The 26,841-nt window shown below is 38.4% G+C and overlaps 1 protein-coding gene across 5 annotated transcripts in view; it reads right to left on the bottom strand.

Moving 5' to 3' along the window:
* Positions 1-26,841, bottom strand: part of LOC145263666 (thyroid peroxidase-like) — a 412,282-nt gene that overhangs the window by 146,538 nt on the left and 238,903 nt on the right. For all 5 annotated transcript variants that reach the window (XM_080120540.1, XM_080120538.1, XM_080120542.1 and 2 more), the window contains exon 5: positions 13,401-13,561. In XM_080120540.1, coding sequence (XP_079976666.1) covers positions 13,401-13,561 — 161 coding nt within the window. The remainder of the gene's footprint in view (positions 1-13,400; positions 13,562-26,841) is intronic.

Raw genomic sequence — 26,841 nt, 5'->3', positions numbered from 1 at the left:
ATTATATTCGCTGTGACAAAGTTTTATTAGTATTTACACGGCAGAAAATTTACATTGCAGACGGATCATAAGCTGTTACTCAAGATTTTTGGTTCCAAAAAAGGCTTACCGACATATACGGCTAATAGACTGTTGAGATGGGGTACATTATTACTGAACTATGATTTCACTCAGGAGTACTTGTCTTCGAAACAAATTTGCCATGCGGATAGCCTATCTAAGCTGATACCATTGAAAAAGGATCTGTTTGAAGATTCCATCATTGTCACTCTTCGGATGGATGGAGAAATAAAAACGATGATGGACAACACAATCAGAGAACTCCCGGTGTCTCTACCGGAGATTAAAAGTGAAGCAGACAAGGATGATTTCATCTGTAACATAAAAAATAAAATCGCCACAAAGGGCGATGTTCCGGAAGTATTTTCGCTTTGCGATGAGGTTTTACTATATGGCGAAAGAGTGGTGATTCCCGAATGTCTCCAAAAACGAATTCTACAGGATTTATCACACAGGACATCCTGGGAAAAATCGTACGAAACGTTTTATGAGGAGCTATGTCTACTGGCCTAATATGGACAAGGACATCAATGAGAGGTTGGACTCGTGCATTTAAACCTTGGCTGAAAGGGTGCACATCGATTTTATGGATCCACTTGAGGACAATTATTACTTAATGGTAGTCGATAGTTTCATCAAGTGGCTGGAGGAGGTATTGAGTTGCAGAAGACCGACAACTGAAATGACTATAAATTTCTTACATGAACTGTTCGCACGTTTCGGTGTAGTTGATTGCATCGTAAGTGATAATGGAACCCAATTTACGTCTGTTGAGTTTAAAAGTTTTTGTGATACGTTCCAAATTAATCATATCACCACTCCACAATACCAACCTAGTTCGAATGGGCAAGCGGAACGCTTCATGGACACTCTTAAAAGAGCACCGAAGAAGGCTCAAGGGACCCCAACAGATGAAGCACTTCAACAATTTCTACACGTGTATAGGATTACACCCAACCCGAACACACCAACAACAGTCTCATCTGCAGAAACGATGTTTGCGCAGAAAGTGAGATCCGTTTTTGACAAGCTCTTACCCAAATAGTCAAGACCATTAGTGACAACATATGTACCCAGTAAATGTTTCATACCAGGTGAAAAAGTGTTTTTCAAAAGTTATAAAAATAACACATCATTCTACGAGGTTGGTACAATTACTAAGAGAGTCGGTGACATGGTATATATCATCCAAGGACCAACATATACCCACAAATGAACCAACTAAGATGACGATCAGTTGAAACCAGTCCACCATTGGAAGATGACACTGTCTTCGAAACTTTAGATCTTGAACCTCCTCAACTAACACCTGAGCTACGGTCGTTCCGTAAGAGGACGTTTATCGAGCCATTGATGGTAAACCCTAAAAGGAAGAGGTACTGACAGTTTTACGAAAAAAAAGCCTGGGAGGCGGTGTTGGTTCCTAAAAATCCTGTGTTCCTTCGTTTATTACCATTTAACCCCATAACAGTAATCTAAACATTTTGGTTTCGATACTCAGTGGTGACGCATGAGTCATTTATTTAAACCTTTAAAATCATTACTATATATAAAGATGTTTTTTTGTTTTTTTGTTTTTGTAATGAATTCAATTATTTATGAAAGTGCGTTTTTTACTTAAATGCGAGTTGGGAATAATTTTCCCTTTAAACAATTTTGTATCCCCATATTGGGAGCGGCATATATATTGTTTTTAAAATATAATTATCCTGAGACGTGTTCTGTCGTTTACGACTTATCAGAGTGGCTGAATCTCGCTAGATTCAGCCACTCTGATGAGACGTAGACGACGAAACACGTGTAAGTGAATAACTCTCTCTCTCTCTCTCTCTCTCTCTCTCTCTATATATATATATATATATATATATATATATATATATATATATATATATATATATATATAATGACCGCCAAATTTACGGAGTGTTTTTGATTTTCGTAACAGTCTGTCTTTAAAAATCTACCAAAAATCAGGTAATTATCAAATCAATATCAAATTTTCACCGATTCATAAGTAAAGAATGCATATATATATGTAACATTTTTTCCTATACAAAAATAAATATATTTTTGGGGACTTCATACCTCCATTTCTTCATTTGTCCCACGTTCGACTCCTTAAAATCCAAGCGATCCATTAACCACACACTCATTTTGTGGTAGGAGGGTGAATGAGTGTAGTAAAACAAAAATTTACATCGAAGATTGAAATCCAAAATTTGAATGTGTTTCATTTTTTTATCTTTTGCGTTTTGAAGTGCGAGATTCATTGAATATGTTATCAATAATTACCTTTCTGACGAGGATAAAAAATTTTTTTTCCGAAAACCCTAAAATATGCATACTTTTAAATCTTTAAAAATAAATATAAAATTTGATTTTAGAATGTGTAAACTTTCGATGTACGAGTACATAAAGAATGCTTTAAAGAATCGATGCCAAAAAATAAAAAATAAAAAACAGGAAAATTATAAGTATTAATTATATCTACACGTGTTGTTTTATGTGAGATTTTTTCAAGATACAGTAGCCCGTTACGGTTTACAAAAAATTGTTATCTTTTTTTAAAAATTAACTATGACTAAAAAGACATGGATGATGGTTGTGACATCCCAACAAGTTGCCCCCCCCAGAGGTTTACCAAAAACAGCCCTTTTAAGGGACACCAAATTCTAATGAAAGCGTTTATCAACTTGATTTATGCAATAAAGAATTGGGGGAAAATTTCTGGAAAAAGAGTGTGGCTCATTGGTTATTATTAATTAGAAAATAAGAAAGGGAAAATGTCAAATTACATTGTGTACTGACACGAGCATTCTCGTAACAGTTTTCTGAGCTTTACCACTTCCGTGCTCAAATTGTTTTTTTTTTTGACACCATCATTAGAAAATTATTTTATAGAGCGAACTAATTTTCAACATAGTCCCTTTTTCCTAGTTGCATTGCTTTCATTATGGTTGAAGAATTTTTCCCTTTATGATAACCCTCTAGAATATCAGACAGAGAGAGAGGCAAACAGGTGCTGTACCTTGCCTAAGAGTAACCTGAAATTGTATAAGGCAGTGGCATTCATCTCCCCGGGGTATTATTACACACACCTGCTTACCTGAATATAATACACTGCCTAGTATTTCCAAATAGTCATCTAACGAACCAGAGTATAACTTTGATTATGACATATATATATATATATATATATATATATATATATATATATATATATATATATATATATATATATATATGGACTAATCACAATGACACACTGGTACTCTAAGATAGGGAGCATTATGCTCATCCACAGTATTGTTTCGGTATTTCACAGCTCATCAGTTCAGCTAGACAAGCAACTACCTCACGCCAGAGCTTCTAACCATTGTTCTATATATATATATATATATATATATATATATATATATATATATATATATATATGTGTGTGTGTGTGTGTGTGTGTGTGCACATTATATATATATATATATATATATATATATATATATATATATATATATATATATACTAGCTTGTACCCTGCCATGCGTTGCTGTGGCTCAAATTGGCGCAATGGAAAAAGTTCCAAAATGAGAAAAAGCATGTTTCTTATAGGTTTAATTTTCCATTTTGCATGGGTACACAGTTTTTGTTGTTCTATTTTCTAAGCTGATATAGAGATTTTCTGGTTTGGTGACTCTTGAATACGTAACATAAATTGTCCATGTGAAAAAACAGTCAGTGTGTAACTGTAAGCCACACAATTGTAAAGATTGTTTCCTGTGCTTTGTTGATGGTTATTGTAAACGACAATAAAATTGGAAAGTGCAATTTCCTAAAGTGTAATGATGTATCCGATGGAATCATAGGAATGCATGGAATGAAGATATATTTATCTGTAAAAAATCCTGTGATGATTGTTGTTTCTATGATATTGTTTAATTTTTTTTACTGCAAGCCATGTGCCTTTGCCTTTTGGATTGGTTTATATTTCACAACATGATAATTAGTCTGCCAAATTTCAGTTGCAATACATGCGGTGGCATCTCTAGCAAATATAGCTGTTGGATAATTAACCACTTTATCTGCTTTCACAACAGTGTCGATGGATTTGTATTTGACTACCTCACTTGGAATTTTGCATTGAATAATAGCGTGGATGTCGTTGTATTGACCTGCAAGAATAGCTCGTTCACTTAGTCAAGTGGAATTCTTATAATCTGAATATCTGCAAAAACCTTTTAAACTAACTATTCTTTTGATGAAATAAAATTACAGAAGTTAAAAGTCAAAGAATTTTGCCCTTATCTCTGATCAGCTGGCACTTTTTCATACCCAATTTCCCACAAGTGATGCAAAGATTTATGTGCGGATCGAACAGTCTGCAACTGGACATGCATATTTTGAGTTGTTTAATGTCTTCACATAGCACAAAAAAGTAGAGTATTTGAGGCAAGCACTTATTTCATCTGCTGGTGTTCATTGAAGAATAACAGGTAACATTTGTCTGAAATCTCCTGCAAGGAATATTACTGCATTCCTAAATCTTGCAAGGATCGACCAAGAACCTCAAGTGATTTTTTGCGTACCACTGCGTACCATTGTGCATTCATCCTAAACAATAAGTTTGCATTTCTGCAATATTTTTCCCCATATTGGATGTTTTGGAGATGTCGAACACGAGATTTTTGAAAAATGGAATTTTTCAAAGTAGAATAAATAATTCTTCTACTTAGCAGCAAGGTCGCAGGTATTCCTCATGCAGCAAGGGCTAAAGCTATGTCATTTTGTTACCGAATGGCTGCCAAAATCAATTTAATTAGAAAGGTTTTACCAGTTACTTCTGGTGCTGTTCAATGTAGCAGTAATTTCCAAATAACTTCTATTCTCACAGTCAGTAAATTAGGTGACTACAATAGGATTTATCCATGTTTTGACAATGCCTTATTCACTGTAATTAATTTAGGAGACTAAAATAAAATGAAGGATTAGAGATGGACGATATATAGATAGAAAAGAGAAAGTGAGAGGAAAATAGAGAAACAGAAGGAGAGAGATATAAAGGGATTGATAGATAGACAGAGAGTGGGGGAGAGTTAGAAACAGAGAGGGCGAGACAGAGGAAAGGAGAGAGAGAGAGATAGAGGGAGTTATAGAGAGAAAGGGGCTCAAAGAGAGATGGAGAAGGTAATATAGAGAGAAAGATAGATTAAAAGAGGGAAAGAGAGATGGATAGAGAGAGGAAGGGAGAGGGGGGGAGAAATAGAAGGTGAATTACACTTCACCGTTTTTTCCTTGTTCAGTAGAGAAGAAATCTTTCGAGACTGAGGCAATTTTAATTTTTTGTTACTATCCAGAGTACCCTTTTTTTTTTCGGGGCTAGATTTTCCACACATTCGAAACCGACCTGTACTTTCACCTAACAAATTAATAAAAGAAAAGATATTGTAAAATTTGAATTTAGTGTGAAAATACTATTGAAAAAAATAGCACGATAACATAAGTGCATAAGTGCCACTTTAGGTACTCCTTGGTCGTTGAGTTCCATGGCGACCAGCATAATTATTAAATGATCACTCCCTTAGTCCACCCCTAGTCAAGGCTAATGCATGCGCACGTAACATTGACGTTGGCTTAGTAACTAAACGATCTATGGATTTACTAATTTTTAAATACAAAAAGTAAAAAAAAGTTAATAAAAAAATAAAAGTCGTCATTTAAAAAAGAAAATTGTGGAGATGGACCTATAAATATTTACCCAAAAAATTATCCACTCATGTAAATTAAAAGTGTCTGTAAAAGTGAGAAATTATCAATACATGGTTTAGTTATTTTTTTTTAATATTCATGAAAAGAATTATGCCAACGTAAGTAAATATATGAATTACAAATGTTTGTAAAAGTGAAAAATTATTAATAAATGTTTAGTAACTTTTTTTCTTTTAATATTCATAAAGAGTAAAACTTTTTTCCAATATTGATGAAAAGAGTTAAGCCAACGTAAATAAATAAATGTTTGTAAAAGTGACAAATTCAGGTTTAGTTACTTTTTTTATTCATGAAAAGAGTTAAGCCAATATAAATAAATAATGTTTATAAAAGTACGAAAGGCAACGTAAGTAAATAAATGATAAATGTTACGTGCGCATGCGTTAGCCTTGACTAAGGGGGTGGGCTAAGGGAGCGACCAGTAAATAATTCTGCTGGTCGCCATGGAACAACGCGCAAGGAGTACCCCACTTTATTTAAAATATTTATTTTTCAAAGGATTATTTGAATAAATCAACAATGAATAAAATGGTGCTTCTACCCTTTATTGCCGAAATTGGAGACGCCATTTTTTTTTTCACGCACTTGCTATCCAAATCTAGGGGAGACATCATTATATGGTCGAACGATTGCTTCCGGAAAGGGAAAGAATAAATTTACCAAAATTAACATTTATTACTTTCGGAAACGTTAAATTAAACTAAAATTATATTTTATTACTTTCAGAAACTTGGTAAACCGATATTACTGGAGAAAATGAATCTTGACAATTCAAAAGAATGTTTAAAATTATTTATTTGTTCGAAAAAAAAAACACATAAAATTAAACTTCCGGAAAGAACTATGAAAAAAAGTAAATAAAGAAAGTGAAAAAGAACATATATCCATAATTGTTTAATTGGAAATGTTTCGATTTAATTAATGAGAACGGGAAAATTTTTCATGGAACATTTTTTTTTAAACAGAAAACTGAAATAACATGTTCATAATTGTTTAAACGCCATTTGAAAACCAAAACATTTATTAGTTTTTTTGCTTGTTTGTTTATTTTTTCGTTTGTGTGTATTTTTTTTTTCGAACAAATAAATAATTTTATACATTTGTTTTTTGAATTACAGCAAATTAATTTAAATGAGTGGGTTGTTTTTTATTTTTATTTTTTTTTTTTACTGGGGATCGAAATATAATCGTAAAAACATTGATTGAAAAGTTTGCGTGAAAAATATTTTAAGAAAACAATTTTGAAATGAAAGCAACATTGGACTTTTATAAAATAGTTTTTTTTTGTACTCCTTGTGCGTTGAGTTCCATGGCAACCAGCATAAAAAACACGCGTCGCAAGCGCACGTAACATTTTTTTTTAATTTACTGACGTTGTCGTAGTAACTAAACGATTATTTTTCACATTATTTATTTTGAAAAAAGTTTTACTCTTTATGAATATTAAAAGACAAAAAAGTTACTAAACATTTATTAATAATTTTTCACTTTTACAGACATTTGTTTTTAAATTTCTTTTTAAATGACTTTTATCGACTTTTTTTTAATAGCATTTGCGGATGGGTAAAAAACGAAAAAAATAACTAAACGATTTATTTAGAAATCATCAGTAAATGGTTTAGTGATTTTTCGTTTTTTACCCATCCGCAAATGCTATTAAAAAAAAGAAAGTCGATAAAAGTCGTCATTTAAAAATAAAATTAAAAACAAATATCTGTAAAAGTGAGACATTATTGATAAATGTTTAGTAATTTTTCTTTTGATATTCATTTTGGTACTTGTACAGTTTAGTCAAGACATTAAAAAAATGAAAATATCGAAAAAAGTTTAAATTGTATGTATCCATTATGGAACGAAGTTCTCCGAAAAAAAAAATTCACTTAATTTCATCAAGTAGTTTGATTTTTACAGCGAAAAAACAATTTGTTATGATACCGAGCAAAATGTTCGATTTTTAGGAAGAAAAGCTAGTGTTAAAGATGGGAAGGGGGTGTCAGCGCTTTAACTGGAGTTATCTTCCTTTGGTATTTCTAAAATTCAAACAAATTTTTTTTTAATCCAAGATGGCCGCCTTCAACGCGCTCTCATGAAAACGTGTTTTTCCGCTGTAAAAAAAAAAACATAAAAAAAAAAACTACTTGATGACATTAAGTGAAATTTTTTTTCCGAGAACTTCGTTCTATAACGGATACATACAATTTAAACTTTTTTCGGTATTTTCATTTTTAATGTCTTGACTAAACTGTACAAGTACGAAACTTTTTTTCAAAATAAATCAATAATGTGACAGATAATCGTTTAGTTACTACGACAACGTCAGTAAATAAGTGTTACGTGCGCTTGCGTCAGGAAGGGAGAGACGCGTGTTTTTTTATGCTGGTCGCCATGGAACTCAACGCCTAAGGAGTACTTTTTTTTCGAACAAATAAATAATTTTAAACATTCTTTTGAATTGTTAAGATTTTTGTCAAATAAATAAATTTCAAGCAATTTTTGCAATAAATAATAAATAGCAACTTCGTTAATTTTACGACTCACCCCAGCATATTATAAGCACCCTAACCTCCCCATGTTAAGAACGGCTTTCGAGGTTTGTGGAAGGGCGTGTTTAATTTGAAAGACATTTTTAACATGGGGAGGTTAGGGTGTTTATAATACGCTGAGGCATGTCGTAAAAATGAAATAGTTTAGAAAAAGTTAAAACAAACTTTTTTATGTAAACAATGCCGTGAAAGAAACTAAACAATTAAAACGTAATGTTTCATGAGTAAAAAGCCTTAACAAAGGAATTTAAAATTAAAAAAATTGGTAAGATACATAAATGTATTTAAATTTTAAAAAATAGGGGTTTTTTGTGCTAATGCAGAGAGTGATCCGCACTATTTTTTAAATCGTATTTCCAAGTTTAATTAAAGTTTTATTAAATGTTTTTTATTCAATTGTAAGGTTAAAGTACAGAATAGGTACCAAACACCCTCCCCTCCCCATGTTAAGAATGGCTTTTTAAATAATAACGTTATTATTTCAGCACGGATCACTCTCTGCATGAGTACCTTTTTTTTTTTTTTTTACTTATCTTGTAATTCGAGAGTAGTTGAAACGGAAGTTACCGGAAATAAAACCGGACAGTCTCGCAGAAACGACTTACGAAAAATATTTTTATTTTAATTACTATTTTTATAATTCGCAATGTTAAATTATTTTAATAACATGCAAACATTCCTTGACTCTACAGATAGATTTTCTGAAAATTTCAATTAAATTGGTAATGTAGAAATATGATTTTATCGATTTAGAACGAACCAAGAATTACATTATATATATATATATATATATATATATATATATATATATATATATATATATATATATATATATATATATAATAATTTTTTAAACATCTTTTTATAATTTTTTTAATACTTACAGACACTAGTGTTTCATCCCATTGGGAATCATCAGTGGAGGGTGACACGATTACTACCGGTCGGGAGATTCGAACCCGGCCAGAAAGCCATCTCTGACTCCATTAGCAAGGAACAAATCCCACGGCGAATCTTAACTGTGAGAAATACTGTTGAAATTTTAACATATATTTTTTAAATGTCATAACATGGGCCATAGTGATTATAACATCATGATCTACGCATGCGACCAATTTTCTATTTCAACTTTCTTAAAGAGGCTGACATAATTATGATAATTTTTAATACCTACAGCCACTAGTATTTCATCCTTTCGGGCATCACTGCAGAATGACTCGATTACTACCGGTATATATATATATATATATATATATATATATATATATATATATATATATATATATATATATATATATATATATATATATTATCATGAAATACATTATTTCAATGTTTTGAAAATGATCTACAGCAATGAATTGTTTTGATTTCGTGCTTAACAAGATACTCCTGACTTGATGCACCAAATCATCTCCTTGGAAATCATCAACCACATGTGCTGATATTACACAAAAAATCATGTTCTGACAATCTTTGCATCTTCTTTTTATTGACAGCAAGCATCAGTAGGTGAAACTAAGTAAACGTTTAAATTATTGAATTATATCATCATCATCGTTATAATTCACTTCCAGCAGGCTGCTATACTTCCACCCTCTGGAGGGGGTGGGGAAGGGAGAAAGAAACGACCTCTGCATATTTTTGTCTGTTCGAACAGCCCTGCTCTACTTCGTTCTCCCTTAAATAGATTTTGACGTTAAATTTTGTTACGTTTTTTTTCTCCTTTACTAAACTTTCATCATAATATTGTTCCAGTTATTAAAAAAGCAACAAGGTTTTACCGACTGGAATATTAGTACCACTTATTAAAAATCAACAAGGTTTTATCGACTGGGAAATTAATCTCTAAAGGATTAATGGAAGAAACCGGTCGAGTTTTGGAGATTTCTTTTCTGTAAAAGACAGAAATTAATATTGCCGGCTGGACGAATAGATTAATTGGTACATGTGAGCGCCAAGAAAGGAAATTCCCTCTTTGTTCAAAGAACGTGAAAAAGACCAGTTTGGAAGACTATTCAATCGAAGTTTCCTTCACAGAAAAAAACCCTTTAATACCAGAATTTAACCCGTGTAAGAATTATTTTATTTGTACTCATAAAGCCTACCAAAGCGGCTTTATGGTTTTCTTTTCTTTCCTTTGAATTTAAAGATATCTGAGCCTTCATAAAGGAAAAATATTTTACCTCTTCCTTCTACTTAAAATCAAAGAGACTTTATTTGTTTGTGATTCCTTTCGAAAAAGAAAGAAAAACATTTTGTTAAAAGAAAGACTGAATTTAAAACAAAGACTTAAAAGAACTGTTTTCTGTTTTTTATATGTTCTTTTTTTTTCAGCCTTTCTTACAAGTCTTTTTTGTATTGTTTTTTTTTTATTTTAAATGTTTCTTAAGGTTTTTCTTAAAACCCTAGCTTTGGGAAATAAAGGCAATTGATAACTTTTCGTTTTAAACACATTTCGGGTCTGTATTTCTATTAGTTTCCCATTTCAACAAATTTGCTTTATATGCTTTTTTTTGCTTTTTTTTCTTTCATTTTTGGTACCATGGAAAACGGATTTTGGTAAAGAACCCAAAATTACGTTAAAATATCAAAATTACGTTACAAAAAAAAATGAAAATTGTGCCATCAACGGGTTGCTTTAGGTTTAGTTATTTCCCAAAATTGTATTAAAATTCATGCTATATTCACGAAGTTATGGCATTTTATTTATTATCAAATAAATTTTACTGTCCATCGCTTTATTGCAGAGCTCTTACGATGCCCAAAACATCAGGCGAATAAAGGTTATCGAAAAGCAAAGTATAGTTGCTGGACTCGCAGAAGGATTGTCCATCAAAAATTTAGCCACAGCTGGAATGGGATCCAAAAAACCTTGGCTGCATTCTTGAACAACCTGAACACCAAATCCAGAAAAATAAGGACACCAGAAGAAAACTTTTAGATCGTGATATTCGGAAAATTCATAGGGAAGTCAACCGAAACACAAACAGCACCAGTGCTTTCATTTTTGCAAAAGCTGGAATCGCTCCAAGATCCAGGCGTACCTGATACAATGTGTTGAATGAGATTGCAAGGAACATAAAACCTCTTCCAAGGCCTCCATTTAGCAAACAATAAAGGGAAAAACGAATGGCTTGGACACAAAATGACATGAAAATGGATTTCCAACAGGTCCTATTTAGGGATGAGGCCCATGCTACTCTTGTCGGTCAAGATAGATGGACCAAAGCTTAAAATCCGAACGGAACTCCGACCCGTTACAGAGTTCATCGCCAACAAGGAGGTGGAAGCATCATGTTTTGCCCGGGACTCACTAGAGATAAGTTGGTTAGACCATTCCGAGCGCCAGAGGGTGTAAAGCTTACCAGCAATGCGTCCACAGCCTTTTTGGATAATCATTTGTCAACATGGCTAGATGACCTACCATTGTCACGTCGCTTTCAGATGATTTTTACACATGACAATGTACCATCCCATTCTGCTTAGGGCGACTGCATCCTTCCTTGAATCTATGGAATCCCATTGAATATATCTGGTCAATATTAAAAAGAGGAGTTTATGCGGGAGGAGTGCAGTTTACTTCAAAGGATGCCTCGTGGAGGAACATAGTTGATGTTGCTGGAGCCATAACTCCTTTTAAGATCAAAGAATTCACTTCCTCGGGGCAAAAGTTTTTTTTTAAGTTATTTAAAAAAAATTGCGGATATGCCGATAAATAAATAATTTATATGAGGCCCATACCTGGGATATGTTTTTGTTTATTATTCTTTGACAGAAAAATATGATAAAAAGTAAAGTTCGCAAGATAAGACATTGTATTTTTGCCCTAAAACAACATTTTAAAAGACCTGCAATAAAGAAATGGACAGTGGAAATTCTTTGATAAAGAATAAAATGTCATAACATCGTGAATATCGCATGAATTTGAATAAAAAATTTTTGGAATAACTTACCTTAAAAGAGTCGTTTGATGATATGATTTTCATTTCGCTGTGACGTATATTTAGTGAAATATTAATATTTTACTAATCTGCAATAAACCGATTGACACAGTATATATATATATATATATATAGTAAGTTATAAAATATATATGGCAATTAAGCTACACAGAATATTCCGCGTTTCATCCACGCTAGGAATCATCAGGCTTATGTTAATATATATATATATATATATATATATATATATATATATATTATGGCAGTAGAGTTAGTTTCCTAGAAGTACATCCAATGAAACAACATGTGTCTACCAAAGAGTGCTCAATGGGTAAACAGAGCAGGTATATTAAATTTATTTATACAAACATTGATGGCTACATATGTGCAAACATGCTTCTGTAATCACCCGCATTGGGGTATTACGTCTTCAGGCCAAGGGTATATCCACTCCTGAGTATAGGTATAAGTGTATGTTTGCTTCTACTGTGTGTGTGTGTGTGTGTGTGTGTGTGTGTGTGTGTGTGTGTGTGTGTGTGTGTGTGTGTGCGTGTGTGTGTGTGGATTGAAAGACAAAGGTCAGTACTTAATAGCCATAAGAACTGTTTTTAATTTACTGACTGCGAGACAAAAATACTAAATTCTCAAGTACCTTATGCCGTAAAAACCAAAAGAGGGGATAGATAAATTTAAAAAGGGAATATAAAAAAAAAAAAAACGGAAATAAAAAAGATGTTTATTATCTTTAAAGACCTCACTTATCCTCTCCCCGTTCATAACCCCCACCCATGTTACATTCTAACTTTGTAAACGAAATAAGAAAATGTTTTTGTTTGAAATATCAGTTCTCGACGATAATTCTTGGCCTGAAGACGTAATCCCCCAATGCGGGTGATTACAGAAACATTTATGCACATATGTAGCCATCAATGTTTGTATAAATAAATTTTATATATATATATATATATATATATATATATATATATATATATATATATATATATATATATGTATGTATGTATGTATGTATTTCCTCGTTTACATATTATTCAATCGTATGGAAAATCAAAAGAAAACAAAAATATCTACAAACCATCTTCATATTCAGCTGGCAGGAATCGTAGGTATGGAGTATTGGAACTACCCCAAACCGGGTTCCATAAGTTGTTGCATTTACCGTCCAAAGTACGATATTTATTCCCTTGGCAATCGTGCGGCTTAAGATAAGGACAAAAATTCTTGTCCCAAAATAACCTACAACAAATTAAACAAGATGATTTAATACAAAGATGATTTAATACAAAGATGATTTAATGCAAAGATGATTTAATGCAAAGATGATTTAATACAAAGATGATTTAATACAAAGATGATTTAATGCAAAGATGATTTAATGCAAAGATGATTTAATACAAAGATGATTTAATACAAAGATGATTTAATACAAAGATGATTTAATGCAAAGATGATTTAATACAAAGATGATTTAATACAAAGATGATTTAATACAAGATGATTTAATACAAGATGATTTAATACAAGATGATTTAATACAAAGATGATTTAATACAAGATGATTTAATACAAAGATGATTTAATACAAAGATTCAGTCAAAAGTGTTCAATTTGTTTTTCTCAGTAAATTTTCAGTATTTCTTAAACTAAAATAATATCAAACACAAATAATCTAATAAAGTCCGTTTTTTTCATTGTTTGTCATTGATAGCTTTCTTCCTATAAAATCAATATATTTTGGTCAGTTTTTCTTAGACATCCTGGCAGCAGTAAGCTGGTAAGAATAAAATGTGATTCAATTTATTGAAATTATGTAACAGATAAAATCAATCTCTTTTTCATCAGTTTTTCTTGTGAATCGTTGCAGCATTTTGCTAAGAAAACACAATTCGATTGAATTTCTTCCCGCAAACGGATCAGTATTATTTCCATAGGAAATACTATAGGAAGTACAATACTTCGGCGTCATCCTTTGAAGGATAGTAGAATTTTAGATGAATTTTTTTTAACCTCTTTTGTTTTGTCACTCAATCCTCATCTCAAACAAATGTTTCTGACAAAAAGGGGAATAAAAAGCTATACACGCGATAGTTTTCAGTGAGTTAGAAATAACTCACCTCCCTTTCTATACTACTCTGTCCTTGCTAATAAGGATGCAGGAAGTAAACGTTTTTCTGAGCTGCATGATTATCAGGGATCCGAACCTTGGATCAACCCCAAGGAGGCCGTCCTATCAGCCGGTGCAAAATACCGTTGCATTGCCATTTGGTGAATGGAATCTCGACATGCAGTAGCTTTCGATGGTGGGAACTGCTATGGCTTTTACTTTTCATTGATCTACAAAAGTCTTCCTTCTCCACTTTTTCCTTTGTTACTATTCTCTTTCTCTCTTTCGCTTCAAACGACTCTAGTTATTAAATAACAAGAGAAAACTTCCAACGTAGATCTTCACTACAAAGTCTCCTCTAACATCAGAGGTCTATGTTCCAACTTTCTAGAGGTTGAAATGCAATTACAGGAAATCAAACCTGATCAATTTTCTTGTGTGAAACTCAGATAAGCTCAATTGTATTTTTAGCTGATGTCTCCATCAAAGCATATTCCAACTTCACACCCAAACCCGACCTTCAATATCGCCATGTACATGGGATATGTGGCTATATTAAGGATAGTTATAATTGGCCCTCTACCGTCTCTACAACAACAGAATATCCATCTTTGATAGCATCACTAAGAAAATTGATTATACCCTGTCTGCTCATTTCTCAACCAACAGTCACATCTGTGGAGATTTCAATGTTCACAATGATGTAGTGAGGTGTTGCCATGATCTAACACAGATCGTTAAAGAACCCACTTGATACACAATTTCCAAATCTTCTAGACCTTTTGCTAACAACTAACCTTGAACTATGCCCATCTTTAGTCCTGTCTCCATTAGGGTCTTCTGACCTCCCGATTGTCTCAATAAAAATAAAAACAAATCATAACAAAATGCCAACTACCCTTTTTCATTGAACAGTCTATACATATTCGATGGCGGACTGGGACAGTTTCTGAACGTTCATATCGAAACTACTTCTATGCTTATTAAAAAAATGTGTCCCATATAGCATCCAACTAACTCATTGGTTAACGGTCGGCATAGAAAATTATATAAACACTAAGAAATTCCAACAGAAACCGAACAGCTAAATGTGCTGCCGCCGTTGCTCATAGAAACCACTTTAAACGGAATAGATGACTTGAAATTAATCACTACAAAAAAATTAATCACTACAAAAGGCTGATAAAAGCACAAGAGAGTTATATGCTCATAAAGTCCAAAGTAGTAGAATAGAGGCTTGGATTCCATAAGTTTTTGCAAATAACAAACAAGATCCTAAACTGACGTGCTTCCTAAATCTTGACCATCATCAACTGGCCTGCGGTGATTTCGTCAGCATCTGACAAAGCCAATCTATTTGCCAAGAACTTTGCATCTAATTCAACCCTATGCTATCAGGCCACTTTCCTCTGAAATTTTCTCCCAATCTAGCGACATGCACGTATCTGTTCATGATGTTGGCATACACATCAAGAACCATGAAAACAGCAAATCAACTTAATTATAATCCGGTCATCATATTAAAAAAACTGCAACCAGAGCTGGCTCCCATTCTTGCAAAGCCTAAAGGAAAATGCTTTCAAACACCTTGGAAAATCTCATTAGTTCACCCAGTATTTAAAAATTCTGTAGATCGGTCTCCTGCATCTCAGTGGTCCTGGATATGCACTGGTGAGGCCCCAGCTTGCAGGCTTTGGGGAGTGTGGAGCCACCCTTTAATTATCATTGCTCCTAGGTTCACTCTGACTCAGAAATTTAGTACCTGTTAGCGTTCCAACTATGGGTTAAATAGAAACCAACTTGAAAACAACAAATATATTCTATTAAAAACTTTTTCTTCAAAATCTTTGGATTCGGCATTAAATAACCCGAAAAGGGTCGATATGCTGTAAAATAAAAACAACCAACCAACCTGCATCTCAGTACAGACCGATTAGTTTTCTCTGTGTCGAAATCCGTGATGAATAGAGAAATAGTCAAGCACCTCAGCAAAAATAACTCAGTGACAGGCAATACTACTTCCATCCTGCAATATCTACAGATGATGTGCTGACTATAATCTATCGAAAGCAATGCCTCTTGACATATCAAAGGCACTTGATAGGGTTTGTCATAGGGGTTTACTTCACAAAATTTCCAGTTATGGGATATCTGGAAATGTCTTCAACCATTTTTTCTCTCTGATAGGTTTATACAAGTAGTTGTTGCGCAAAAATTTGACACCCAAAATATCACTGCAAGCTTCAAAGATTCATCCTGGGCCCAACTTTCTTCTTTATCTTCATCATTGACTTCCCAAACAACATTCTAATTTCATTCATTGATATATACGCAGATAACACTATCATCTATGGCAACACTTCAAAGACCAGCAACAACCATGATCTCTCTGAGTCTCTCTCGTCTGACCTTGAGCATGTGGTGGAGCAAAAGGTAAAAACCAAACTTCTTTCTTTGCATTACCAACACTCTGATCTCCACTCCAGCTGATATGAACGGCTCTAGCCTCAAAGAAGCACCTTGCTTTGACAAGCTTCTTGGATTGATCTTCACTGATGACCTGAAGTTGTAGACTTATATGAAATCAGTTGCCAAAGTCGATGGCAAACTGGTTGCATCATTCTACCACTTCAGAAGGTATCTCACTTGCAACACCCTATATAAGTACTGCATATAACTTCTACCCACTTTCCATTATAGTACACACACTAACCCTTATCCTCGAGTGACTTTCGGGCCTAGATAAATGTTAACTCTCTTTATTTAATTTAATTCCTTCAAAAATATTTTGTCATAATTATTTGCAAATTTCTTAAAAACGGGATGTAACTTTGTATTCATCCTTTGTAATGAATTTTGAGTCGATTTTCAAACGACGCCAAAATTAAGACTTATTTATATGACTCACTTTGACCTCATTTGCATTTAATTCATTTAATTTAATTGTTAAATCCACCATCATAGAATTCACAAAAAGTTTACAAGATTACTAATTTAAAACACATCTCACCGTTTTCAATACACATTAAAACTTCACTTTTTTATGGTGGCAGCTATTTGATACCAAATCCGATCTATGTAAAGTATTTTCTGGTAGGAATTAAATCGAGTTACATCTTATTCCTTTTCATCTATTTAATTAAAAACAAATCTTTCTAATACAATTTGAATCACGCAATTACTGTGACAATATATAACTATTGTAGAAACGAGAAGGCGACGAATGTTGCATGTTCGCCACCACATCCGGGTCACCAATGTAAAAACGAAGACATGATATCTCATTTTAGCATTTAAAAACGGCTTTATTGATTATCTTCGTTAGTAGGAATAAGGAAACGGGTTGTATGGCAAAATGATTTGTGTGTAGAGACGTTGATGATTAGATAAGCCTGTTGAAAGAGAAAAGTGTTCAGTGAATACAGTTAAAAGAGTTGGTAGTCAGAGCATGGGTCCATGTATAGACGGGGGAAAAGTCTCCTGTGATAAAAACAGAGCACATGTGTGAACCGTATGTGAAGATAGCCATGTATAGACGGGGGGGGGGGAAGTCTCCTGTGATAAAAAGAGAGTACATGTGTGTACCGTATGTGAAGATAGCCATGTATAGACGGGGGGAAAGTCTCCTGTGATAAAAAGAGAGTACATGTGTGTACCGTATGTGAAGATAGCCATGTATAGACAGGGGGGAAAGTCTCCTGTGATAAAAAGAGAGTACATGTGTGTACCGTATGTAAAGATAGCCATGTATAGACGGGTGGGAAAGTCTCCTGTGATAAAAAGAGAGTACATGTGTGTACCGTATGTGAAGATAGCCATGTATAGACGGGGGGGGGGGAAAGTCTCCTGTGATAAAAAGAGAGTACATGTGTGAACCGTATGTGAAGATAGCCATGTATAGACGGGGGAAAAGTCTCCTGTGATAAAAAGAGAGTACATGTGTGAACCGTATGTGAAGATAGCCATGTATAGACGGGGGGAAAGTCTCCTGTGATAAAAAGAGAGTACATGTGTGAACCGTATGTGCAGATAGCCATGTATAGACGGGGGGGGGGAAAGTCTCCTGTGATAAAAAGAGAGTACATGTGTGTACCGTATGTGAAGATAGCCATGTATAGACGGGGGAAAGGTCTCCTGTGTGTAAGAGTATCTTGTGTAGGAGACGGTGAGACTCGTCGTGGGCGACGAAGCGTTTCACTGAAGAACCACAGCAACACACAGCAAACCAACAAACAATCACAGCCACGGCGCGAAGGCAACTTACAAAGCTCAGCTGACTGCACGAATAGACACGGAACCCAACGGTCACTGTACTGATCGCCACGAACGTCAGAACCCGACTGACTCGCACCTCCAATGGACCGATTTTTATTACTCAAGATGGCCTAGCTAATTTGCATCCCCGCGAGATCTCGCGCGATCCTGCGAGATTCCGTCTCTAATAAAAGCAGGCAGGCGCCATCTTGAAACTCTTTCTTCCGCTGCCCCGACCACAGGATCAGCCACCACCCCACACGCCAGGCACACACGGACCCTCTTGCGCCGAGGGCTACGGTTAGTCTCACACTCCCCCCTGGTCTCCAGATCACATATGTGACACGGCGGACGTGGCCGTCTGATTCGAGCACTCCTGCGGAGGGGTATTGCTGGGACTTCCTCATCGGAGCTCTCAGAAGTGGCATCGGAAGCATCAGCATTAGAGCTCGCAGTTGAGTCATCAGGTCCATGGGGCACAGGTTGGATCCATCGCTCATCGTCGGATGACTCGCTCCTTCCACTGCTCGCAGTTGAGTCACCAGGTTCGTGGGGCACGGGTTGGATCCATCGCTCATCGTCGGATGACTCGCTACTTCCACTGCTTGCCGATTGGTCAGCGCTTAGAGCGGGCCGGACATCCCTTACGTGGCGCGGAGTACCATCGATTAGTATGGCCTGTTCACTGATGACGCCGGTGACCCGCCCCCTCCAAAAGCTGCTGGTGCACCGGCCGCCGGGTGGCTTCACCCAGACGGTGTCTCCCACTTGGTACGTCCCCTGGAGTTCTCGTTGGTCGGGTAGACACACTTCAACGTCCTTGACGCGCACGTGGTAGTGATGAATCGCATCAGCAGGCGCACTGCCGCCAGTCACGGTGTCCTTAGGCGTTGTGTTGTATCTGTAAACCGCCTCCGCGATCGTACACTTCTTCCTGGCCACGATCCTCTTCACGGTTCGGTGGCATCGCTCCGCTATGCCATTGCCGCTCGGCACATACGCGCATCGGTGTCGAAGGCGGATCCCCCAGTTGTCCATAAAATGCCTAAATTCCCTGCTGCAGAACGCCGTGTCGTTATCTGTGAGGATCTCCTCAGGCGGCCCCCTTTCGTAGAATATGGATTCCAATTCGTGGATGACACTGGTGGAATCCTGCCTTGCCAATTGGCGCCAAATCGCGAACCTCGTTGGCCCGCAGTCTATCAGCGTGAGGAAGTGTTGGCTGCCGTAGTGGGTTATATCCATACCCAACCGACTCCAAGTCGCGTCCATTCCCAGCTGTCCTTTCCGCCATCTGGCTGGGGCGGGGTCGATGGACTGGCACGTTTGGCACTCCCTGACCACTGCTCTTACTGCGCTTTTTGGTATTGATGGTCTAGCCAACTTCACAAAGTAGTAGGTCCGTTGCACTCCGGGGTGCCCACTGTCGTGATGTATCTTCGTGATTTCGTCCTCCTCGACGGAGGCAGCACACAGAGGCAATGGCTTAGCTTCTTTCTTCATAGCCTCATACCATCTCCGTGGTACCCGAGTGAGCTTGTCGGCGAGGTTGTAGTCCGAGGCGACGAGCACTACGTCTACGGACAGGTTGTACTCCGTCACCAGTTTTTTCACAGTCTCGAGCCTCCGTCTTATCAGCATTTCGCTGGCTGCCTTGGTGCGTGCCCTGGCCTTGCTCGTGAGTGTGTCCGACACCCAGTGGTGCACGCAAAGTGAGTCGGTGTGCACATGCAGTTTCTTCACTTCCCATTGAAGTGCCAGGTTAATGCCCTTTATTACAGCGTCGAGTTCTGCCAGGTTATGGGCAGCATCATTCGCCGGTCGCAGCCAGCAGGCATCCTCAACTACGGCCCCATCTTTCTCCAAAACTACACCGATCGCTAGAGAACTTGCGTCCACCCACACGCTCAGTTTGTCTCCCTGCACGCACCAGTCCCCTGTGGCGGGGTCATTCTTTTTCACACTAGCGACGGTCTCCTTTAACATTCGAACCAATAGTTCGTCGGTTATCTCATCGTCCCAGCCTTTGCTGACCGCATTTGCCCTCCTTTTTATGACGCCTGTCGCTGCACGAACCCATCCGCATACTGGAAGGTGCCCCACAAGTTTCCCGCACAGGGAGAACACGGCACGTCTTGTGTAAACGTCGGGTACGTCGGGAACTGCGGTTCCACGCCTCCACCTCAGGATCCCTCGCTCCTCTTGAACGCTCAAGCCCAATACGCGGGCACCATCCTCAAGCTGCTCAGAGTCCTTGCAGTTTAGACCAAACTCGGCAAGTTTGGATCTTACGCGCGAAGAGGACACGATATCTTCGTTCACGTATATATCGTCAATATATGCCGATGTTCCCTTTCTGATCCATTCTTCTTGTGACAACACGGCATTGACGATAGCCTTCATTATCTGGGGTGCTACGTTTAGCCCAAATCCGAGTCGCGTAAGACAGTATCTCTTCCCGGAAAACATCACTGTCTGGAAAGGCCACATCGCCTCGCCGATCCGGACCTGCAAATATGCTTTTCTCAAGTCCAGTAGGGACACATTGGACCCCTGCCGGCGCCACTCTCGAAGCTTGCTGGCACAGACGTCGGCGTCCGCTGTGAACGCATCAACGTGCGCATTCAACTCACGGTAGTCCATTACCGGCCTCACCTTTAACTTGTTAGGTTGGGCAACTGCCATCAGCGGTATCAGGCCCTTGGGGGGTCCAAGTTTGTCGTAGGGGTATGGAATCAGCCAACCGTTCTTAATCCATTCACGGAGCTCGCTTTCGTATGCAGGCCTTATCTGGTCGGGCATACGGTACTCTGCCACTTTGTTTTGTAGTTTGGCCGGTTCCTTGTCTTCTGACCACCTCCAAGTGGCGGTCCACGCCTTCTGTTGGTCGTCGAATTCCGCACTGAAGTCCGGCTGGTCGACTCTTAGTGCTGCGCACACCGGGGGCCTATCCTGAAACTCTACAACGCCAGCGCGCGTTATGCGCACGCCGCTCAGGGCTTTGATGGCATCGTAGCCTAGCAACAGGTCGAAACTCAGCGGTTTTTCGCGTGTCACCAGCGCTTCGACGTTGGCTGAGTTCCCAGTTCTTGTGCGAATGTGTACCACACCCACGCCGCAACACATTCGTATTTTTCCAGTGATGGTAGTTATCCTGACGTTCTTCTTTTTCCATGCCCGACAGAAGTCCGCACACACTATGGTGCGGGAGCAACCGGAATCAAGGAGGGCTGAACATAACGTGTCATTAACTCGGACCTGAATGACAGGGAGCGCCTTGTTTATTTTCTGTTCGGGGAAGAGGTCGGCACTGGCACCTTGTCCCCGTCCCCGTTTCCCGCACAGTCTCGGGCCATGTGCCCAGTCTTGTTACAGCGGTAGCAGCGAACAGCCGTCGACCGCCTTCTACAATTTCTTGCCATGTGGCCCCGCCCGTTGCATCTGTAGCAGATGACATCACCTTGCGGGCTGGGTCCCTGAGACGGTCCTTCGCCACTTGGTGGGGCCTGTGCGACAGCGACTACCGTTTCCTGCACCGTCGAGTCGTCCTTCATTATTGTCCTGGCTCTGTCCACTAGGTCACTCAGCGGTAGTGAGGACATGGTAGAGGTTGCTCGCAGGAGCTGCTTTGCTCCAGCGGGGAGTCCTGACAGGAATTTGTAGGCTAGGGCCCTCTCGGGAAGACCGCCGAACAACACCGTCAGCTTCTTAAGTTCGGCGAGATACACGTCCACAGTTTCGCCCAAGCGTATAGACCTCGTCTCAAACTGCTCCCATGCAGTGGCGGGGTCAGTGGCGAAAGCCCTGTACAACGCCGCCTTGATACTCGAGTAGTCACACTTCTCCTCAGCGCTGAGTTGCTGATATACAGCGAAGGCCCCGCCGGTCAGCCGCAGAGGAATCACGCGCTCGACATTTTTCACGCCGGACAACTGACAATGTAACTCGACCTTCTCAACCCAGCTGAGTACCGGGTCGGATCCGTCGAATTCCGGTATCAATTTTAGATCGAACCTATCCGCCATTGAAGAAAAGAAAACCAAGTTCGGAGTGGGGAGGCCGAAATAGCTTGTAAGAGTATCTTGTGTAGGAGACGGTGAGACTCGTCGTGGGCGACGAAGCGTTTCACTGAAGAACCACAGCAACACACAGCAAACCAACAAACAATCACAGCCACGGCGCGAAGGCAACTTACAAAGCTCAGCTGACTGCACGAATAGACACGGAACCCAACGGTCACTGTACTGATCGCCACAGACGTCAGAACCCGACTGACTCGCACCTCCAATGGACCGATTTTTATTACTCAAGATGGCCTAGCTAATTTGCATCCCCGCGAGATCTCGCGCGATCCTGCGAGATTCCGTCTCTAATAAAAGCAGGCAGGCGCCATCTTGAAACTCTTTCTTCCGCTGCCCCGACCACAGGATCAGCCACCACCCCACACGCCAGGCACACACGGACCCTCTTGCGCCGAGGGCTACGGTTAGTCTCACACTGTGATAAAAAGAGAGTACATGTGTGAACCGTATGTGAAGATAGCCATGTATAGACGGGGGGGAAAGTCTCCTGTGATAAAAAGAGAGTACATGTGTGTACCGTATATGAAGATAGCCATGTATAGACGGGGGGAAAGTCTCCTGTGATAAAAAGAGAGTACATATGTGAACCGTATTTGAAGATAGCCATGTATAGACGGGGAAAAAGTCTCCTGTGATAAAAAGAGAGTACATGTGTGAACCGTATGTGAAGATAGCCATGTATAGACGGGGAAAAGTCTCCTGTGATAAAAATAGAGTACATGTGTGTACCGTATGTGAAGATAGCCATGTATAGACGGAGTGAAAGTCTCCTGTGATAAACAGAGAGTACATGTGTGTACCGTATGTGAAGATAGCCATGTATAGACGGGGAAAAAGTCTCCTGTGATAAAAAGAGAGTACATGTGTTTACCGTATGTGAAGATAGCCATGTATAGACGGGGGGAAAGTCTCCTGTGATAAAAAGAGAGTACATGTGTGTACCGTATGTGAAGATAGCCATGTATAGACGGGGGAAAAGTCTCCTGTGATAAAAAGAGAGTACATGTGTGTACCGTATGTGAAGATAGCCATGTATAGACGGAGTGAAAGTCTCCTTTGATAAAAAGAGAGTACATGTGTGTACCGTATGTGAAGATAGCCATGTATAGACGGGGAAAAAGTCTCCTGTGATAAAAAGAGAGTACATGTGTGTACCGTATGTGAAGATAGCCATGTATAGACGGGGGAAAAGTCTCCTGTGATAAAACGAGAGTACATGTGTGTACCGTATGTGAAGATAGCCATGTATAGACGGGGGAAAAGTCTCCTGTGATAAAAAGAGAGTACATGTGTGTACCGTATGTGAAGATAGCCATGTATAGACGGAGTGAAAGTCTCCTTTGATAAAAAGAGAGTACATGTGTGTACCGTATGTGAAGATAGACATGTATAGACGGGGGAAAAGTCTCCTGTGATAAAAAGAGAGTACATGTGTGTACCGTATGTGAAGACACCCATGTATAGACTGGGGGGAAAAGTCTCCTGTGATAAAAAGAGAGTACATGTGTGTACCGTATGTGAAGATAGCCATGTATAGACGGGGGAAAAGTCTCCTGTGATAAAAAGAGAGTACATGTGTGTACCGTATGTGAAGATAGCCATGTATAGACGGTGGAAAAGTCTCCTGTGATAAAAAGAGAGTACATGTGTGTACCGTATGTGAAGATAGCCATGTATAGACGGGGGAAAAGTCTCCTGTGATAAAAAGAGAGTACATGTGTGAAGTGTATGTAAAGATAGCCATGTATAGACGGGGGAAAAGTCTCCTGTGATAAAAAGAGAGTACATGTGTGTACCGTATGTGAAGATATCCATGTATAGACGGGGGGAAAGTCTCCTGTGATAAAAAGAGAGTACATGTGTGTACCGTATGTGAAGACAGCAATGTATAGACGGGGGGAAAGTCTCCTGTGATAAAAAGAGAGTACATGTTTGAACCGTATGTGAAAATAGCCATGTATAGACGGGGGAAAAGTCTCCTGTGATAAAAAGAGAGTACATGTGTAAACCGTATGTGAAGATAGCCATGTATAGACGGGGGGGGAGTCTCCTGTGATAAAACGAGAGTATGTGTGTACCGTATGTGAAGATAGCTATGTATAGACGGGGGAAAAGTCTCCTGTGATAAAAAGAGAGTACATGTGTGTACCGTATGTGAAGATAGCCATGTATAGACGGGGGAAATGTCTCCTGTGATAAAAAGAGAGTACATGTGTGAACCGTATGTGAAGATAGCCATGTATAGACGGGGGGAAAGTCTCCTGTGATAAAACGAGGGTATGTGTGTACCGTATGTAAAGATAGCTATGTATAGACGGGGGAAAAGTCTCCTGTGATAAAAAGAGAGTACATGTGTGTACCGTATGTGAAGATAGCCATGTATAGACGGGGGAAAAGTCTCCTGTGATAAAAAGAGAGTACATGTGTGTACCGTATGTGAAGATAGCCATGTATAGACGGGGGGAAAGTCTCCTGTGATAAAACGAGAGTATGTGTGTACCGTATTTGAAGATAGCTATGTATAGACGGGGGAAAGTCTCCTGTGATAAAAAGAGAGTACATGTGTGTACCGTATGTGAAGATAGCCATGTATAGACGGGGGAAAAGTCTCCTGTGATAAAAAGAGAGTACATGTGTGAACCATATGTGAAGATAGCCACGTATAGACGGGGGAAAGTCTCCTGTGATAAAACGAGGGTATGTGTGTATCGTATGTGAAGATAGCCATGTATAGACGGGGGAAAAGTCTCCTGTGATAAAAAGAGAGTACATGTGTGAACCGTATGTGAAGATAGCCATGTATAGACGGGGGAAAAGTCTCCTGTGATAAAAAGAGAGTACATGTGTGTACCGTATGTGAAGATAGCCATGTGTAGATGGGGGAAAAGTCTCCTGTGATAAAAAGAGAGTACATGTGTGAACCGTATGTGAAGATAGCCATGTATAGACGGGGTGAAAGTCTCCTGTGATAAAAAGAAAGTACATGTGTGAACCGTATGTAAAGATAGCCATGTATAGAAGGGTGGGAAAGTCTCCTTTGATAAAAAGAGAGTACATGTGTGAACCGTATGTGAAGATAGCCATGTATAGACGGGGGAAAATCTCCTGTGATAAAAAGAGAGTACATATGTGTACCGTATGTGAAGATAGCCATGTATAGACGGGGGAAAAGTCTCCTGTGATAAAAAGAGAGTACATGTGTGAACCGTATGTGAAGATAGCCATGTATAGACGGGGGGGGGAAGTCTCCTGTGATAAAACGAGAGTATGTGTGTACCGTATGTGAAGATAGCTATGTATAGACGGGGGAAAAGTCTCCTGTGATAAAAAGAGAGTACATGTGTGTACCGTATGTGAAGATAGCCATGTATAGACGGGGGAAAAGTCTCCTGTGATAAAAAGAGAGTACATGTGTGTACCGTATGTGAAGATAGCCATGTATAGACGGGGGGAAAGTCTCCTGTGATAAAACGAGAGTATGTGTGTACCGTATGTGAATATAGCTATGTATAGACGGGGGAAAAGTCTCCTGTGATAAAAAGAGAGTACATGTGTGTACCGTATGTGAAGATAGCCATGTATAGACTGGGGGGAAAATCTCCTGTGATAAAAAGAGAGTACATGTGTGTACCGTATGTGAAGATAGCCATGTATAGACGGGGGGAAAGTCTCCTGTGATAAAAAAAGAGTACATGTGTGAACCGTATGTGAAGATAGCCATGTATAGACGGGGGAAAATCTCCTGTGATAAAAAGAGAGTACATGTGTGTACCGTATGTGAAGATAGCCATGTATAGACGGGGGAAAAGTCTCCTGTGATAAAAAGAGAGTACATGTGTGAACCGTATGTGAAGATAGCCATGTATAGACGGGGGGGGGAAGTCTCCTGTGATAAAACGAGAGTATGTGTGTACCGTATGTGAAGATAGCTATGTATAGACGGGGGAAAAGTCTCCTGTGATAAAAAGAGAGTACATGTGTGTACCGTATGTGAAGATAGCCATGTATAGACGGGGGAAAAGTCTCCTGTGATAAAAAGAGAGTACATGTGTGTACCGTATGTGAAGATAGCCATG

Source organism: Euprymna scolopes, chromosome 39 (assembly GCF_053919585.1).
Source record: "Euprymna scolopes isolate OS-2025 chromosome 39, ASM5391958v1, whole genome shotgun sequence".
In the NCBI taxonomy this organism is placed as follows: domain Eukaryota; kingdom Metazoa; phylum Mollusca; class Cephalopoda; order Sepiida; family Sepiolidae; genus Euprymna; species Euprymna scolopes.
Note: the sequence above shows the minus strand (reverse complement) of the source record. Positions and strands in the feature narration are given on the sequence as shown.